The sequence below is a fragment of the Prionailurus viverrinus genome, chromosome B4, assembly GCF_022837055.1.
Source record: "Prionailurus viverrinus isolate Anna chromosome B4, UM_Priviv_1.0, whole genome shotgun sequence".
In the NCBI taxonomy this organism is placed as follows: domain Eukaryota; kingdom Metazoa; phylum Chordata; class Mammalia; order Carnivora; family Felidae; genus Prionailurus; species Prionailurus viverrinus.
The window spans coordinates 49382442-49400610 of NC_062567.1; the positions used below are offsets into that span (position 1 = coordinate 49382442).

Consider the following 18169-nt stretch of genomic DNA (forward strand, 5'->3'; position numbering starts at 1 on the left):
TACTCCATTTTGTGTTAGAAGGATACTAAAAACAAAAAAGTCATAAATACACATATGAGCTGTTTGCTCTACAGCTTTCAGACTAATTTGGGAAATAAATAGCCTCCGTAGTTCCCACACCTCTTCCACCTTGCTCCCTTCTAACAACATTGTGAATATGTGGCACCTTTTATGCGTTGAGCCCTTGTAAAAATCCAAGTCATGATACTGGCTTCGTTGCCAAACCTCTATGATACCCTGTTTTTCTTATACTAAATTAAATCCTTCTTTCTTCCCCATAAGGGAAACACATGATTCAGAGCAAATCATATAAACGGGTTTGCATCTGAGTTTAGTAAGAGACAACCAAAATCTCTTCTGTGGAATAGTTTTCTAAAACCACATATTTTTTATGCACAGTAGATAAATTTTCACTGTATTGCCACAGTTACACATATAAAACACTACTAAAGCTTACTTTGTCTAATGTATTATTACTCAGAAGAATTATATTGGTTGTTATTGGCAATGTTAATAGCAGCTTTGATATTTATTTCTTAAAAAACAATGGATTTTATGTATTAAGCAGTCATTGAAATTATGCATGATACAAAAGCGTTGAAACTCATACACACACACACACACACACACACACACACACACACACACAAATAAGTATTCCCATAGGAGAAAATTGCAATACTAATTAAATATCCAGAACATTGCTGTTAGTTGGCGAAAACATTAAAAAAAAAATTCTGGCAACAAAAGCAAAAATAGTGGGACTAAATCAAACTAAAAAGCATTTGCACAACAAAATGAAAAAGCAATATAACAGGGGTGCCTGGGTGGCTCAGACAGTCAAGCATCTGACTTCTGGTTTCAGCTCAGGTCACAATCTCACAGTTTGTGGGTTTGAGTCCCGCATCAGGCTCTGAGCTGATGATGCAGAGCCTGCTCAGGATTCATATTCTCATTCTCATTCTCTCTCTCTCTCTCTCACCCCCCCCCTCTCTTTCTCAATCTCCGCCCCCACTTCCCCTAAGCACTCTATATCTCAAAAAACAAATAAACAAAAATTTTAAAAAATGGCAGTCTACCAGGTGAGAGGAAATATTTGCAAATCATATATTTGATAAGGAGTTAATACCCAAAATATATAAAGAACTTTTACAACCCAATAGCAACTGATTTTTAAATCTTTTTTTCCCCTCTGTCTTTCTAAACCCCTATTGGGGTTTGTATATGAAATGTGCAATTTTGTGCATTTTATGCATGTACTTAGTGCATGGAGGGAGGTATTTCTTTAGCAATGTCATTGGCACCTTCCCTTAAAAGTGTTCTGCTGAGGGAAGACTAGCAATGTGGACTGAACACAAAATGCCTTGCTCCAATGACCCTGGAAAGGGACACAATACCAGCTTCTCCTATCTTCAGTGTGCTGCTATGTAGTTTAAATTATTCTTCATATAAAAGCACCTGTCGCTGAGAGTTGACTCAAACCCAGTGAATTGCTCTATTTTCACAACGAGGCTATAAGGAGTAATGTAGTTTATCAGCTTTCCCTGTTCATGTAGACTGCTAGAAAGCTCAGTACTGCTTAAAATGGTACAGCTTCACCCAGATTTTCTAGTACAGTTACCTACATGATGCATTATTTGGTTCATAAATACAAGATTTGAAAAGAAATAAGGTAGAGTAGTAAGTATATTCCATCTCCGGCAGACATGTCTTTTTTAATTTGTTATTTATATAATCTGATAGAGACACAATGTTTTACACACACTGATTTATTCATCCTAAGATCTTTTAAAACTAAATTATTATTGAACGAAGTATTTCCATAGAGGCTCTAAATAAGCAGGTCTTGCATTTGGTCTTCTAGTTTAGTAAATGATTACATGTCTGGTAATAAATAGTGAAGAAGGCATAATGCCAGAAAACAAGTAATTTGTGTTGCTGTTTGTCAATTTCTTGATATTTTCCTGAAAATGGAATTGATTCAACCTTTTTATCTGGACTCGTAATAGAGCATGATCCTCAGATTAAGCTAGTGAATATGCCCTATTTTCTTTGGTCCTGAACTCTCCAGAATAGCTGAGTCCATTTTTTTTTTTCTTTTTTAAGTGTTGCTTGTCACTATTTAAGAATCTTCTCACATCCTGCCTTTGCTAGCATAAAAACACAGCTAATCTTTCTTTGGAACTTTTGTATTAGAATTACTTTTCTCCTCTGTCTTTTTGACATATTAGGGGCAGGTATCTTTACCAGAAGCATGAAAACCAAGAGAGATTACAACTTTATTCTTTTACAGTAAATACTGAGTACAGTAGCCCCTTATCTGCAGAGGATACATTCTAAGACACCCCCTACCCCCAGCAGTGGATGCCTGATTGCACAAATAGTACCAAATCCTATATATGCTATGTTTTTTCCTATACATGCATACCTATGGTAAAGCTTAATTTATAAATTAGGCACAGTAAGAGATTAACAACTATAACTAATAATAAAATAGAACAACTATAGTCTACTGTAGTAAAAGTCATATGAATATGATCTCAAAATATTTTGTTCTGTACTCACCCTTGTTCTTTTGATGATGTGAGATGATAAAATGCCTATGAGATGAGGTGAAGTGAGTAGAATGACACAGGTATTAATGCACATCATGAGGCTACCAGTGGCCTTCTGGGGATAGGTCAAAAGGGTCATCACTGCAGTTGAGCCATGGGTAACTGAAACACAGAAAGCGGAAAACCATGGGTGAGAGGGGGCTACTAGGTGGGTACTATTTTAAACTTTGAACATAAACAGTTGACTGACCAGTAATTTAATGACAATGACATGCTGAAAGTCCTGTTGTTCACAATAAATATAAGCCAACAGTTATGGAGGACTTACTCTGTCCCAGGCCATGTTTATACCGCTCACTCTTTTAATCCTCATAAACGTCTCCACTATAAAGTAAGTTTCATGAGGGCAAAGATTTTTATGTTTTGTTCACTGCTATCACCGGTGCCTAGAGCAACTCTGAAAAAAATAACCAACCTTGATACAGTTACTGGTACTAAGCTAAGGAAACTGAGGCATGGAAAGTTAAAGTAATTTAGATACCTAGCTAATGAGTCCGGGAGCTGGGATTTAAGCCTAGGTGGCCTGATAACAGAACCTGTGCTCTCAATTGCTGTTATTTCCTGCTGCCTCTGTTGTCTCTAGAGAAATACAGAAACACAAAGAAATAGTAAATGTGGCGTATTCAGCAGAGTTAATTGTTAGAGGGCTTTGATGGTCTAGCATAGGCTTACATAACCTCACACTATTGGCATTTTGGGCTCCATACTTTTTTCCTGTGGAAATCTTGCCTGTGCATTGTAAGACATTTAGCAGCATCCTGGACTCTACCCACTAGATACCAGTCCCACTTGTGACATTCAAAAATATTACCAGACATTTCCAAATGTCCCCTGGGAAATAAAATCACTCCCAGTTGAGATCCACTAGTCTAGACTTAGACATTAAACCAACACAGACAAGGGCTGCTGCCTGGCTCAGTCAGTGTGGATGGAGCATGCTGACTCTTGATCTCGGGGGGTTGCAGGTTAGGGCCCCTATGTTGAGCGTAGAGATTACTAAAAAATAAAATCTTTAAGGGGTTTACTCAGGCACTTAAGCATCCAACTCTTGATTTCAACTTAGGTCATGATCTCATGGTTCATGAAATTGAACCCTGCTTTAGGCTCTGTGCTGACAGTGCAGAGCCTGCTTGGGATTATTTCTCTCTCTCTCTCTCTCTCTCTCTCACTCTCTCTCTCTCTCTGTCTCTGCCTGCTCCCCACTCCCAAAATAAATAAATAATCTTTTAAAACATAAAATAAAATCTTCTAAAAAAATAAGACATCAGAGAAGCCAGGAAGTATGAGTAGGTAAATACTGGGCATCACATTTGGTAAAGTTAGGACTTCTGCTATGCCACAGAGAATTCAAAGACACGATGGAAAATAGTTTGTTCTGTGATCTTAAGAATGTCTTATATCAAGACCTGAATTTTATCCCTGCTTTATAAGGATTCCACTAGAAACACAAATTTATGTAACATTATACCTTTCCAGTACTTCTTTTCATTCATGACGAGCATAAAAATCTCTGGCAAGGATTTTTAAAATGGCATCTTTTCTATTAAAGCTTCAAAATGCACTTTTTGCAGCATAGACGTATGTTAGTTTGGAACTAAGTGGTCCAATCAATTTTGCTATAACACAACATGTATGTTCCTAAAAATCACATCACTGTGCAAAATCAGGCAATGGAAATCAGGGGCTTTTGTGGAAAAGAACTTCATTGGAAGACCCCTCAAAAACTTCATTAGTGACACATAAAAACAAAGATAGGAAACTAATAAAAGTGGTTGCACAATTTTACTGTTAAATGGTTAGGAAACACAAAAATACTGCAGATACACTTTGCCTTGAAAAAAGACCCACAGTTTGTATAGTGGAAGTGGACATTGGGACGGTTTTAAGTTGTGAGTTTTGGGAAGTTTTGGAAGTACAGGAATCTGAAATTAGATGGAAAGTTGTATCACTACATGTGAATGGGTGTGTTGCATAAAACAGGCAGTGAACTAACGTAGCTGACAGATGTTTGAGGTTGTGCAATTGTATGATTGATGTACTCCTGTACACACAAACAGGACAGGATCACAGACAAGAGCATGCATAAAAAATGTGGAATTTATGTGACTGATATTCAAAGTGTTCCCTAACATATGAATCACGTTGGAGAACACACTTTTCCACATTTACATGGAATGTATTCCACATATCAGTTACAACAGAACTGATAGTACTCCTGATCTGAATTTTGAGGCCCTTCCATAAAAGAAAAAAACTGGTGGACTACAAAAGGATAGCAGATGTAGGATGAAAACATATGCTTTGTAAACAGTGCAAGGGACAAACTTTAGTAGAATTGAGGAAAAGCTGAGAATCATTGTCCCTACCCTCCTTCCTGGTCCTGAGCAGACAGTCCTCCTTCGTGCCAGAGACAGTGGCCCTGACTTGATACTTAAACAGTAGGCCAGCCATCTCCCACAGTGCCCAGTTGGTATATATGGATAGCATATATGAACTCTAACATTAACAGAGATGGCTTTGTGGAGATTTTTAAAGACTCATTTGGATTTCATTTACAATTCTTTCACTTATTGGCACTCAGTACTCATTTAATTCATATTTTTAGTTTCTCTCTATAATTTCCAAATTATGTTTACCCTTACCATTACAATACCTTAAAATGAAACATTAGTATAAAAATGAAGTGTAAATGCCAACGTAAGGAATGATTTTGAAATTTAAAATAAATTTTTAGATATATAAAAATATATATAAGGGGCCCCTGGGTGGCGCAGTCGGTTGGGCGTCCGACTTCAGCCAGGTCACGATCTCGCGGTCCGTGAGTTCGAGCCCCGCGTCAGGCTCTGGGCTGATGGCTCAGAGCCTGGAGCCTGTTTCCGATTCTGTGTCTCCCTCTCTCTCTGCGCCTCCCCCATTCATGCTCTGTCTCTCTCTGTCCCAGAAATAAATAAACGTTGAAAAAAAAAATTTAAAAAAAAAAAAAAATATATTTGCTCAGGGGCAGTAAGGATTGGCAATCCTATCAGGTGATAGGAAATTACCACATTTAAACAGTTAAGACTGGAATTGATATTTTGCTTTAAAAATTTTTTTAAACGTTTATTTGTTTTTGAGAGAGAGACAGAGACAGAGTGTGAGTGGGGGAGGGACAGAGAGCTAGGGAGACACAGAACTCGAAGCAGACTTTAGGATCCATGCTGTCAACACAGAGCCCGACGTGGGGCTTGAACTCACTAACCATGAGATCATGACCTGAGCCGAAGTTGGATGCTTAACCGACTGAGCCAGCCAGGCACCCCAATTTTAATTTTTTTTAATGGAATAATTAAAAAATGTTACTATGACTTTTCTATTTGATAATTATGTTGTTTAAATTAGTTTTCAGGAACCAGATTTTAGGAATACTGTATAAGACAGAACAAATGAATAAACATTTGAGAGGACTTTTTATTTATCTGTTTATTTATTATACATCCAAGTTAATTAGCATATAGTGCAATAATGATTTCAGGAGTAGATTCTGGTGATTTAGCCCATCCCCCCACCCACAAGCCCTCCAGCAATCCTCAGTTTGTTCTCTGTATTTAAGAGTCTCTTATGTTTTGTCCCCCTCCCTGTTTTTATATTATTTTTGCTTCCGTTCTCTTATATCAATCTGTTTTGTATCTTAACATCCTCATATGAATGAAGTCATATGATATTTGTGTTTCTATGATTGATTTCACTTAGCAGAATACGCTCTGGTTCCATCCACATAGTTGAAAATGGCAACATTTCATTCTTTTTGATTACTGAGTAATACTCCTATATATATATATATATATATATATATATATATATGTATGTATGTATATATACACACATACATATGCATATATATGTGTGTATGTGTGTGTGTATATATACATACACACAGACACACACACACACACACCACATCTTCTTTATCCATTCATCCATTGATGGACCTTTGAGCTCTTTCCATACTTTGGCTATTGTTGATAGTGCTGCTATAAGCATTGGGGGGCATGTACCCCTTCAAAACAGCACACCTGTATCCCTTGGGTAAATACCTAGTAGTGCAATTTCTGGGTCATAGGGTAGTTCTATTTTTAATTTTTTGAGGAACCTCCATATTGTTTTCCAGAGTGGCTGTACCAGTTTGCATTCCCACCAGCAGTGCAAAAGAAATCCTCTTTCTCTACATCCTTGCCACCATCTGTTGCCTGAGTTGTTAATTTTAGCCATTCTGACTGGTGTAAGGTGGTATCTCATTGTGGTTTTAATTTGTATTTCCCTGATGATGAGTGATGTTGAGCATTTTTTCATGTGTCTGTTAGCCATCTGGATATTTTCTTTGGAGAAGTGTCTATTCATGTGTTTTGCCCATTTCTTCACTGGATTGTTTTTTGAGAACTTCTCTATAGAATTTGGATACTAACGCTTTATCTGATGTGTCATTTGCAAATATCTTTTCCCATCTCATTGGTTGCCTTTTAGTTTTGCGCATTGTTTCCTTTGCTTTGCAGAAGGTTTTTTTCAACTACTGGATGAGGTCCCAGTAGTTGAGAGGATATCTTTATTTTATGTTACAGTTATGCTTATGTAGTGAGAAAGGTTATTTCTTTCATTAAAAAATATTATGGTCATATTGTTTTATTGCATTTCTCTATTGCACTTCACAGATAGTGTTTTCTACAAATTGAAGGTTTGTGGTAACCCTACTTGTGTTAATCTATTGGCACTGTTTTTCCAACAGCTGTTGCCCACTTCACGTCTCTATCACATTTTGGTGATTTCTCACAATTATTTCAAACTTTTTCATTATTCATTTGTTCTGGTGATCTGTGATCAGTGACTGAGACTCACTAAAAGCTTAGATGATAAATAGCATTTTTTAACAATAAAGCATTTTAAATTAAGGTATGTACATTGGGAGTTTTTTTAGACATAATGTTATTGTACACTTAATAGTGTAAACATAACTTTTATATGCGCTAGGAAACCAGAAAATTCATTTCTCAGTTTATTGTGATACTCACCTTATTTCAGTAATCTGAAATGAAACCTGCAATACCTCTAAAATATGCCTGTAAAATACTTTTGTGTTAGAGTGTCCTTGTAGATTTTATAGGAATTTTATGTCAATATAGTATCAACAGTAAATTTTAAAAAACCTCACACACATTGGATACTTTGAAGAAATGAACATAAATATATTTGTATTTCATATTGATTTTAGTCACTGGTCTTTTAAGCTAGAATAGTAAGATTTTTATTAGGTTTACTGTTTAAGACATTGTGCTCTGAAAAGTACTTAGATAATAAAATCACCATTTCACTCAAAACAGCATCCACTTTTAGGCAAAAGAGTGTGCTCTTTTTAAACCATTCACTATTTAGGTATCTCCATTCCTTTATGTTTTTTTCTAATGGACACCCAAATCCATGTAGTGGTCAGGATATCAGAGTAGTCTCTTAGCCAGATAACTATTGCAGAGCCATGTTGTTACAATCTAGATCTTCCAGAATTTGGGGAATGGAGTCTACTGTATTCCTCCTAGGCAAGATGACATAGCCTAGGGAAATAATGCAACATATAAGGGTTTGTTTGCTTTCTTTTTGCAATATTGGACTTTTATGGAAAGAATTTGTATATTTCTGTTCTATCTACTTCTGCCTTTTTAATGCTTCCTAGGAGAGGCTTTAAGAAAACAAAAGATGCTATCTTCCTTTTTTTTTTTTTTTTTTTTATCACTAAGGTATCCTAATCCCTGTCCTTGATTACTTTACCCCCTCCCTTTTTCTCCACACTTTTATTCTGTTAAACATCACAATTTATATACCTCGACACGTTCATGGTGTTCATCACATCTGGGTACTTCAGAATTTTCCACTTACCTGCAGAGGCTGTACTTCCCTAATTATTCTGTTACCAGTTTACTGCTTATTACATAAACTGCTATCCCACATGAGACCTTAGGTTTCCACCATTGAACTCACTCACATACTTCAAAATTTTTTTTACTGTTTATTTATTTTTGAGAAAGAACACAAGCAGGGGAGGAGCAGAGAGAGGGAGACACAGAATCTGAAGTAGGCTCCAGGCTCTGAGCTTGTTGGCACTGAGCCCGATGTGGGGCTCAAACTCCTGAATTGCAAGATCATGACCTGAGCTGAAGTCAGATGCTTAACCAACTGAGCCACCCAGGCGCCCCACTCACATACTTTTTATGTAGTGAAAATATCGCTCCAAATGGATATTTAAACCCACCAAATCTTAATCTCTCTATTGCATAAAAACAAAACCACCTCAAAAAGCTGATAATTTAGTAGTCCTGTGTGCTTGTTAGACCGGTTATCTAAAGGAATAATAGAGTGGGACGCCTGGGTGGCTCAGTCGGTTGAGTGGCCAACTTCGGCTCAGGTCATGATCTCGAGGTCCGTGAGTTCGAGCCCCGCGTTGGGCTCTGTGCTGACAGCTCAGAGCCTGCAGCCTGTTTCAGATTCTGTGTCTCCCTCTCTCTGACCCTCCCCCATTCATGCTCTCAAAAATAAAATAAACGTTAAAAAAAAATAAAATAAAGGAATAATAGAAACACATTATATTCCATCAGTCATTCTACTCCCACAATAGTCAATATGTATCTGTACCTTTTCTTTTTTGTGGTTTTAGTTTTATTTAATGGATAAAGTTTCAAGTACTATGTTACCAATAAAAATAATATTAATAAAAGTTAGGATATAGAAAAGGAATTTAAATATCTAAAGTTTGCCAGAAAGTTTGTGGCTTGTGGTTATAGAGCACATTTAATAATCTTTTAAGATTAACAAAGCAATATTCAGTTACAGCATCTTGAAATTTTTCTCTGTAAGGAAAGTAAATGATGGATCTTCCTTATAGATCTTGCCTTATAGTATGTGACCCAAAGGGGGAAAATTAATTTATAAATAATAATGTGTATTATTTATCAGTATATATTATACTTTTTTTGGCCTCTAGTATTTTTTATTTAGATAAATCGTTTGGGAATTCTTTTCCCTCTCATTTCTAAGAAGACAGCAGGAGACCTAATCTTATCACTCAGCCTAAAAAGAATAGTATATGAATTTGGCATTACTTCTCTATGATGTGCCTAAATAAAGATACAAAATAATAGAAGTAGGTAGATACTCATTCTTTGTGTCCCACCTATCAAATGTGAAATGCAGTGATCGTGGAGCCAAATCAACTTACTTTTTTATAAAATAGTGAGAAGAAAGAATTGAGGTCAGGCTTGGGAGGTGGGAGGTTCATTTACCTATATGGTAAAACTGTAGTAGCATTCACACATACATGTGTACATGGTAGGTAGTAGAAAGGGTGTATTTGGAGATTTCATCACCTGGGAGTTTGAATTTCATCTCTTTTATTCACTAATGTTATAATAAAGAAATCACTATTTTGCTACCAGAATATTAGAAAAACATTTGTGATAATAGAAGTACATGCATTTTCTCTTTTTCTCTTTTCTTTTAGCCATAATGAAAGGAAAGTAACCTGTAAACATCCAGTCACAGGACAGCCATCACAGGACAATTGTATTTTTGTAGTGAATGAACAGTAAGTAAAGAGTTTCATGGAATGCCTTCGTTTTAAATGGTGTTAGCATTAAGATTGCTGTTATCCAAAAACATATTTTTAAGTTTATTTATTTTGAGAGAGAGTGTGAGCAAGAGGAGCGGCAGTGAGAGGAGAGAGAGAGAATCCCAAGCTCCATGCTGTCATGACCCGAGCCGAAATCAAGAGTTAAGACTAGGACACTTAACCAACTGAGCCACCCAGGCACTCTGCTGTTGTCCATATGTTAATACATTATTATAATTTAACAGTTTCTTATCTGGATATTTGCAGTCAGGTATAACAGAAACCCGTCTATTTACTATGGATGGCATAGGAATATAACTTAAAACTTTCTTTGATGAAGAATGTAATCTCAGAAGCTGTTGGTACAAACACAGTAAGCTCAAGAGCCCAGAATTTAACGTCAGAGAAACTATAAACTTTGTCAGATTATTAAACTAATGTGAGCTCAGTTTTCTCGTCCTTAAATCAGAGATAGTGGTAATTACCATTTCTTAGGATTATTATAAGCATCAAATGAGATATGTGTGAAAATATTTTATATACTATAAATTTGTTCACAAAAAAAATAGCTCTTGATATCATTATTTTTATTTTCGATAATAGAATAGCTCATCTTTACTGAGGTTTTAATTTTCCAGTTAGACGACCAAGTAGCATATCTATAATAATGCTTATTAAAATAAACATGATTTTAACCTATCATGTGCTTAGGAGATATGCTAATTATATTTAAAATAGTTATAAATATTAAGCTCTGACTCTAGAGCTTATTAAGCTCTAACTAGTATCCAGCTCTTTGGAAAAGTGGGACATCAGCATTATAATTTCTAGGGAAGGTTTATTGTAAAGCAGTCAACATGTACAGCAAGTTTTAGCATTCTGACATATTTTCAGGACTGTTGCAACCATGACATCTGAAGAAAAGAAGGAACGACCTATAAGCATGATAAATGAAGCTTCTAACTATAATATGACTTCAGATTATGGAGTGCATCCGATGAGCCCTGTAGGCAGAGTAAGTTCTTTTGCTTACTGTTAATTACTGATATCTGGTATAATTGGTTGCATCTATTACTATACTCTTAATGGGCTTAGAATTAAAGAATAATTATTTCATTTTTCTTATTACATGAACCAAATTACATTTGAGATAATTTACTTAAGGAATGATGTGGAATATAAAATAATATTATATTTTAATAATTTAATGACTTTTTAAAACTATTATAGAGTTCAGATTTTGAATAATTTTACAAATATATGGATGTTTTTTTTTTTTTTTAATTTTTTTTTTTTTCAATGTTTATTTATTTTTGGGACAGAGAGAGACAGAGCATGAACGGGGGAGGGGCAGAGAGAGAGGGAGACACAGAATCGGAAACAGGCTCCAGGCTCTGAGCCATCAGCCCAGAGCCCGACGCGGGGCTCGAACTCACGGACCGCGAGATCGTGACCTGGCTGAAGTCGGACGCTTAACCGACTGCGCCACCCAGGCGCCCCACAAATATATGGATGTTTACGTGAAAAAATGGCAATTTATTGAATCAACTGAAGTTTTAAAGATGAGGGTTAATATAATGGCATAGGAATACCATTTTCTGACTGTTATAAATCCCTAGATTGAGCAGACAAACTTTTTAAAAAGAAATGTAGAATCACTGCCAAAGGGAAACCCTAGGCCACTGTGCTTGATGATTCTGACATATTTAGAATCCATTATACAAAAAGTGCCATAGTCATATGGAAATAGAGGAGGGTGATGTCTCTTTATAATCACAAAGAGAAATGTTAATTGTTTAATGTAAGGTCCCAGACTTTGTGTCTATAAAAATTTGTAGTTACTGCTTCTATTTATTTTTTTAAGTTATTTAAGTAATCACTGCATCCCACATGGGGCTCGAACTCATGACCATGAGATCAACAGTCTTTCACATACACACAGTTGACATTGGTTGCCTCATAGGGTTGAGTGCTAGAGCCCAGAGGTAGGAAGTAGATGACCAGTCCCAGTGTGTATCTTTTTGTACCATTTGAGTTGTATACTATGTTTAAGCATTATGTATTCAAAATTAAAGTGAAACGTATCAACAAAACATACTTTGGGAAAATGTGGTTGATATTGGGTCTTAACATTCTGTTATGTACTAATATAAGCTTCAGAAAACAAAATTCTCATGAAATGTGCTGGATTCTAGGTAAGTTAAACAATAAGAGATAATTTGATATTACTTACCTTTATAGAGAACTCAAATTCAGCTTCTTTGTTTTTGTTGGTTACCACTACCATTCCTGCTAAATCTTCATACTAAATAAACATAGCAGTATCTCAAAAGATTGTATCTCCTTATGTATACTTTTAAATATATAGTAAACACTATCTATCTGGCATCATTCAAGTTCAGAATTGCCTATAAAGGAGAAGACAGTATATGACATTAAGCAGATCTTTCCAGTCTTGTGTTGACTTGATGTGGTATGTATTATATCTGAGTATTTCTCTTGACCGTTGACACTGTTCACTTTCTGTAATTGAAATAACATTATTAAATCACATATAAAGCAAAAAGCTCTACATTTCATTTATTCTTAAAGATTTGTTCATTTTTACCCAAGGTTTATTCAATTTATATAGCAGGTAGGACAAAATAGTGCCACACATTGTGCCTTTTTAAAAATTGTATATCCCAGTTTTAAAGGACAGATTGTAAAACTTGTGATTCTTTGTAATATCCTGGGGAAAAATTCTTTGTGCAAAATTCTTACACTTGAAATAAGTAAATCCTCAAAAAGCAGAATTGCTATAATTCATCTGAAAAGATTTAAGTCCTGCATGTGTCAGAGAAATCTGGAGAGATAAAATTATGAAGAAGAAATATAAATACCAACCGTTAATAACACATTTTCTGTTTTTCTTTTTTCTATTTAGACTTCACGGTCTTCAAAAAAAGTTCACAATTTTGGAAAAAGATCAAATTCAATTAAAAGGAATCCTAATGCACCTGTGGTCAGGCGAGGCTGGCTTTATAAACAGGTATTTTTTGTTTGTGTTCTATTTGATGTGAAAGAAAAATGGAATCAAAAGACCTTTTCAGCTGAATGTACCTAGGACAATTATATAAAATAGAGAAGGAACTGTAGAATTAGTCATCCAGAATCTTTTTATTACCACTGAAGAATGTTAGAATAGTAAAGAAAGAAAAAGTAATGGATGTTACTTAGAACACAGATTGTGTGTCTTTGTTGTAGGTATTTCTAGATTTGAAATTAAATACATGCTGTATGAAATCGTTAGGAATACTATGCTAAAATTATCCAGGCAGAAATATTTTTTAAATGGGGAAAAAAAACATACAGAGATACTGTTCATTTTTCTATTCATTTAAAAATCATTAGAGAAGTGTACAGTTATATACTTCTCTGCTTTATAGGGAAATCGTAATTGAGATTTTCATAGTTTTCTCAGATTTTTACTTTTAGGCTCTCAAGACTACTCTCTTACATGTGTTGTTTTTTCTTTTTTTCTTTTCCTTTTTTTCTTTTTCTTCTTTTCTGATCTGTTTGCTTAAGTATGGCTCACTGTCAGACATCCTGATAAGTTGGGGTGTATATTGTTTTATCGTTTGGAAAACCTGATAACTAAGCTTTTTTGGAACCTTGCCATTACTTTGGGAATTAGTAAGGATGCATGTACATTGGACTTCCTGACATCTCTTTTCGTGCTTATAGACTGTTTTCTTTTTTACTTTCTGGTTTGCACCTGGGTTTCCAAGTTAACTGACCACCAGATAACTGAGATGATATATTCAGCCTTCAAGACCTTTATCTATCTTTGTTCTGTCTCTGATTATACATGTATACAGAGGATACATTCATTAGACATCGTTCCATATGAAAGCTGAGGTGGCAACTTACCGAGAGAGGGCCATCTTAAAATCCAAAGAATTCCCAATCATTGAAGCAAATTAGTTTTGCCAGTGTGTCGCTGAGTTGATTGAGTATGTAACTTGAATACCAACTTTTATTTTTATTTAAAAATCATCTACTAAAAAAAACCATCTTGGGGCACCTCAATGGCTCAGTCAGTTGAGCATCCGACTCTTGGTTTCAGCTTAGGTCATGATCTCTTGGTTTCCTGAGTTCGAGCCCCACGTTGGTCTCTGTGCTGACAGTGAGGAGCCTGCTTGGGATTCTCTCTGTCTCTCCCTTCACCTGCCCTTCTGCTACCCACTCACGTGCGCATGTGTTCTCTCTCTCAAAATAAACATTAAAAAAAATCATCTATATTTTCACCATCAGACATTTAAACTTATCTATACTAAAAGATTTCTTTAACTAGTCTTCTAATAAGTCCAAGTTATGTTCAAATAGCTCAGTGTAGGGGCGCCTGGGTGGCGCAGTCGGTTAAGCGTCCGACTTCAGCCAGGTCACGATCTCGCGGTCCGTGAGTTTGAGCCCCGCGTCAGGCTCTGGGCTGATGGCTCGGAGCCTGGAGCCTGTTTCCGATTCTGTGTCTCCCTCTCTCTCTGCCCCTCCCCCATTCATGCTCTGTCTCTCTCTGTCCCAAAAATAAATAAAAAACGTTGAAAAAAAAATTAAAAAAAAAAAAACAAATAGCTCAGTGTAATATTGAGCCTAATAGACGATACAGAATTTCTTTAAAATGATATTTGTTCTTATTTCTTGATCCCTTGGTTAATTTGTATTGCAGAAGTGTTAACAACCAGTTTCTCTACCATGAGTGTTTATTTTGTAATAGCTGTGTGACTTACACAGAGTGTTTGTTTGCAGAGTTACTTAAAAGTGTAAACTTTTTGGGGCACCTGGTTGGCTCTGATGGTTGAGTGTCCAGCTCTTGATTTTGGCTCAGATCATTATCCCAGGGTTGTGGGATCAAGCCTCGCGTTGGCTTCTTGCTGAGCATGGAGCCTGTTTAAAATAAAAGTGTAAACTTTTAAATTATTTGTATTAAAGAATATTATTAGGACATTAAGAATACCATATACTGTTAAAACATTTTTTTTTGGTTCTTTGATGTAGCTGTCAATTTTAAAGACAAATCCCTTACTTTAAGATTTTTATCTATATAATTTCTTTAGTTCTAAAGTCATTTTTGATTGTTACAACTAAAAATAATGTTAATGCACATCCAAACTGACCTCTTTTGTGTGTGTGTGTGTGTGTGTGTGTGTGTGTGTGTGTGTGCGTGTTTCATTTACTCTTGCAGTTTTTATTAAAACTGTAATTTTGTTTGAGCTTGGTATTTTTATTAACTGAATTACTAAGAGAAAGCTGCCAAAGAAGCACTCTTTTTTGCAGGGTGAGCGAAACCCAAACTGTGTATGTAAGAAGAAAAAAGTGTTTATGAAATGTATTTGTATGCTAAGTTTCCTTTATTCACAGTCATTTTAAATCACATTACCTTTGGGATAATTTCAAATCACATATTTTTCTTCTTGTTGGAGATTAACATTTATTAAATCTGTTCTACCAGAGTGCACACAATGCTGCATGGTTACGCTATCCTCATGTTAGCAGACATGTATGTTCAAAAAAGTAATTTCAGATTGCTTACAAATATGAAGCTAAATCAGATTGCTTCAACAGTATTTCTTACATGATGGTATTACTCTTCAGAGACCTGTATACTTGGGAATGTCTTAAGGTGATACAAGTCCCTAGAAAACTACCTCCATATTTTTGCTTTGTATATTAGGTTTCTACATCTTGTTTTAAAAGCTTATTTTAGGGGCGCCTGGGTGGCTCAGTTGGCTAAATGTCCAATTTTGGCTCAGGTCGTGATCTCACTGTTCATGAGTTCGAGCCCCATATCAAACTTTGTGCTGACAGCTCAGAGCCTGGAACCTGCTGCAGGGCAGATTCTGTGTCTCCCTCTCTCTGTGTCCCTCCCCTGCTCACATTCTATGTGTGTCTCTCAAATAAACATTAAAAATTTTTTTTAAGAAATAAAAGCTTATTTTAAATAAAGGTATCAGAGATGAATTTGAATTTTCTGAAATAAAAAAAAAACCCTTTAATATGCTGATTTAATATAGGACAGTACCGGCATGAAGCTATGGAAGAAACGCTGGTTCGTGCTTTCTGACCTTTGCCTCTTTTATTACAGAGGTAAGTTTACTATAAACTGTCTTAGTGTAGTATTTCATGATAGGATATGTTAAGTAGTAGATACTTTTTTTAAAGAAAAAACATTACAATTCTTTTGGCTGTTTTATTACCAACAAACAATATCAAGAAAACCTTTTCTTCATCGATATATAATACTGAGTACTTGAGGGATGACTGAAGACAATATTGTGCTTCGAGCAGATTAGTCTGAGTTTGATCCAATTTCTGTAGTGTGATTGTGTTAATCTGATTTGTTTTATGTAAATAGTGTATGACTCTTCACTCTGTAATGTTATCCTTGAATTCGTTGCCTAATAGACAAAAGTCATTAGTCTGATAAGATTTTTTTTTATTTTTTTGTGTGTCAGCTCTGTTAGCTCTAGCTATTGAATTGTTGAATGTTCAGGTCTCTGCAGCAGATGTCTTTAGACTATCAAAGACTACTCTGATATATTGGCAATTTTTTTAAGTACAAAATATGTACTTATTATGATTCCCACCCTCCCCACCCCCTTTTTTTCAAACAATGACAGACTCCCTGAAACATGGAGAAAGTTGTAGAAAGTATACATACCAGGCTGTTAAAGTTGGTGGAGAGTAAATAAAGGTATTATCTTAGGTATTGAGTTATTGTCTCCATTTTTCCTATATGGATGCCATAAACTCCTTTTTTAAATATGTTTTCTTGTTAGTAAATTATTGATGAATACAGTTTCAGCTCAAAGTCCAAAGAAGTCTCTCCTCATATGCTACGTGGATCTGTTAGATATGATACAGTTGGTACCCAGCCATGAAAAAGTTTATATAGGCTGCACTCTCCATAGAAATCTGCTTCAATTATAATATAAAACCATGAACCTGGACAGTAGTTCTTTCTTTCCTACTTTAAAGTCTGGTTGGAAACACTCATTAAAGAATTAGATTGTCAAAGCGTGTTGAACAGTTTATAACTTTTCTAGATGAGTATATCACAAGATAAAACAGGATTTTAGAACTGATTAGCAGTTTTAAAATTTGCTTTGTGATTGCACAAACAAAAGGGTGATGAAATTCTGTGGTCATCTATCAAAGCAATATAATGTATATTAACTTTCAAAATTAGAAATTACTAGAATTATATTCATCTGTTTTTCCCCCACTGCAAACTGTGGTTGAAAAGTACTGCTGAGTCAGAATTAAACAAACCTATAAAATTTCATTTTGTCACAGAGATGTTGGTCAGGCAGCAATTGCGGTATTATCTTTAGCCTTATGCCAACCTTACTCTACAATTTTCCTTAAAGGCTTTCCCACTCGTTCAAAAAGTCAAGAGTTATATATAACTTAGGCATAATTTCTAAGCTTATAGTTTGTACTTCCCTCCTCTTTTCAATTTATTTATAGTCTTTTTAGAGCTTTAAATGAGACCAGGAAAATGTTTATTACCACTTCTCATACAAAATTCCTTAATGTTAATTTACCACAAAAAGAACACTGAGTTCCTTGTGATTTGCTATTGTTGCTCATGGAAAGGTGCTGCCTACCACCTCTTTTAAAAGTTTTCCTCTTTTAACCGAATTTTTGAAATGTAAATGTTGACTTCAGAAGCTGTGTTGAATCTGAGATTATGTATTATTATTAACTATATGCATTTTACATTCACTATACTTGTTAATTTTAGTATGGTTCCCCAGACAGAAACAATGTAAAAGAGAAGAAAATATAAAAAGGAAAGAAATATCATTTAACTCACTTCTCTTCAGACGCTTGGAAATGAGTATTATGATATTATACACTTCCTCTGTTTTATCAATAAGAAATG

At 35.3% G+C, this 18169-nt stretch overlaps 1 protein-coding gene across 4 annotated transcripts in view; it reads left to right on the forward strand.

Moving 5' to 3' along the window:
- The window catches only part of PLEKHA5 (pleckstrin homology domain containing A5), a 238475-nt gene that overhangs the window by 131869 nt on the left and 88437 nt on the right, over window positions 1-18169 (forward strand). For all 4 annotated transcript variants that reach the window (XM_047866378.1, XM_047866375.1, XM_047866376.1 and 1 more), the window contains 4 exons: window positions 10135-10218; window positions 11137-11257; window positions 13169-13273; window positions 16296-16368. In XM_047866378.1, coding sequence (XP_047722334.1) covers window positions 10135-10218; window positions 11137-11257; window positions 13169-13273; window positions 16296-16368 — 383 coding nt within the window. The remainder of the gene's footprint in view (window positions 1-10134; window positions 10219-11136; window positions 11258-13168; window positions 13274-16295; window positions 16369-18169) is intronic.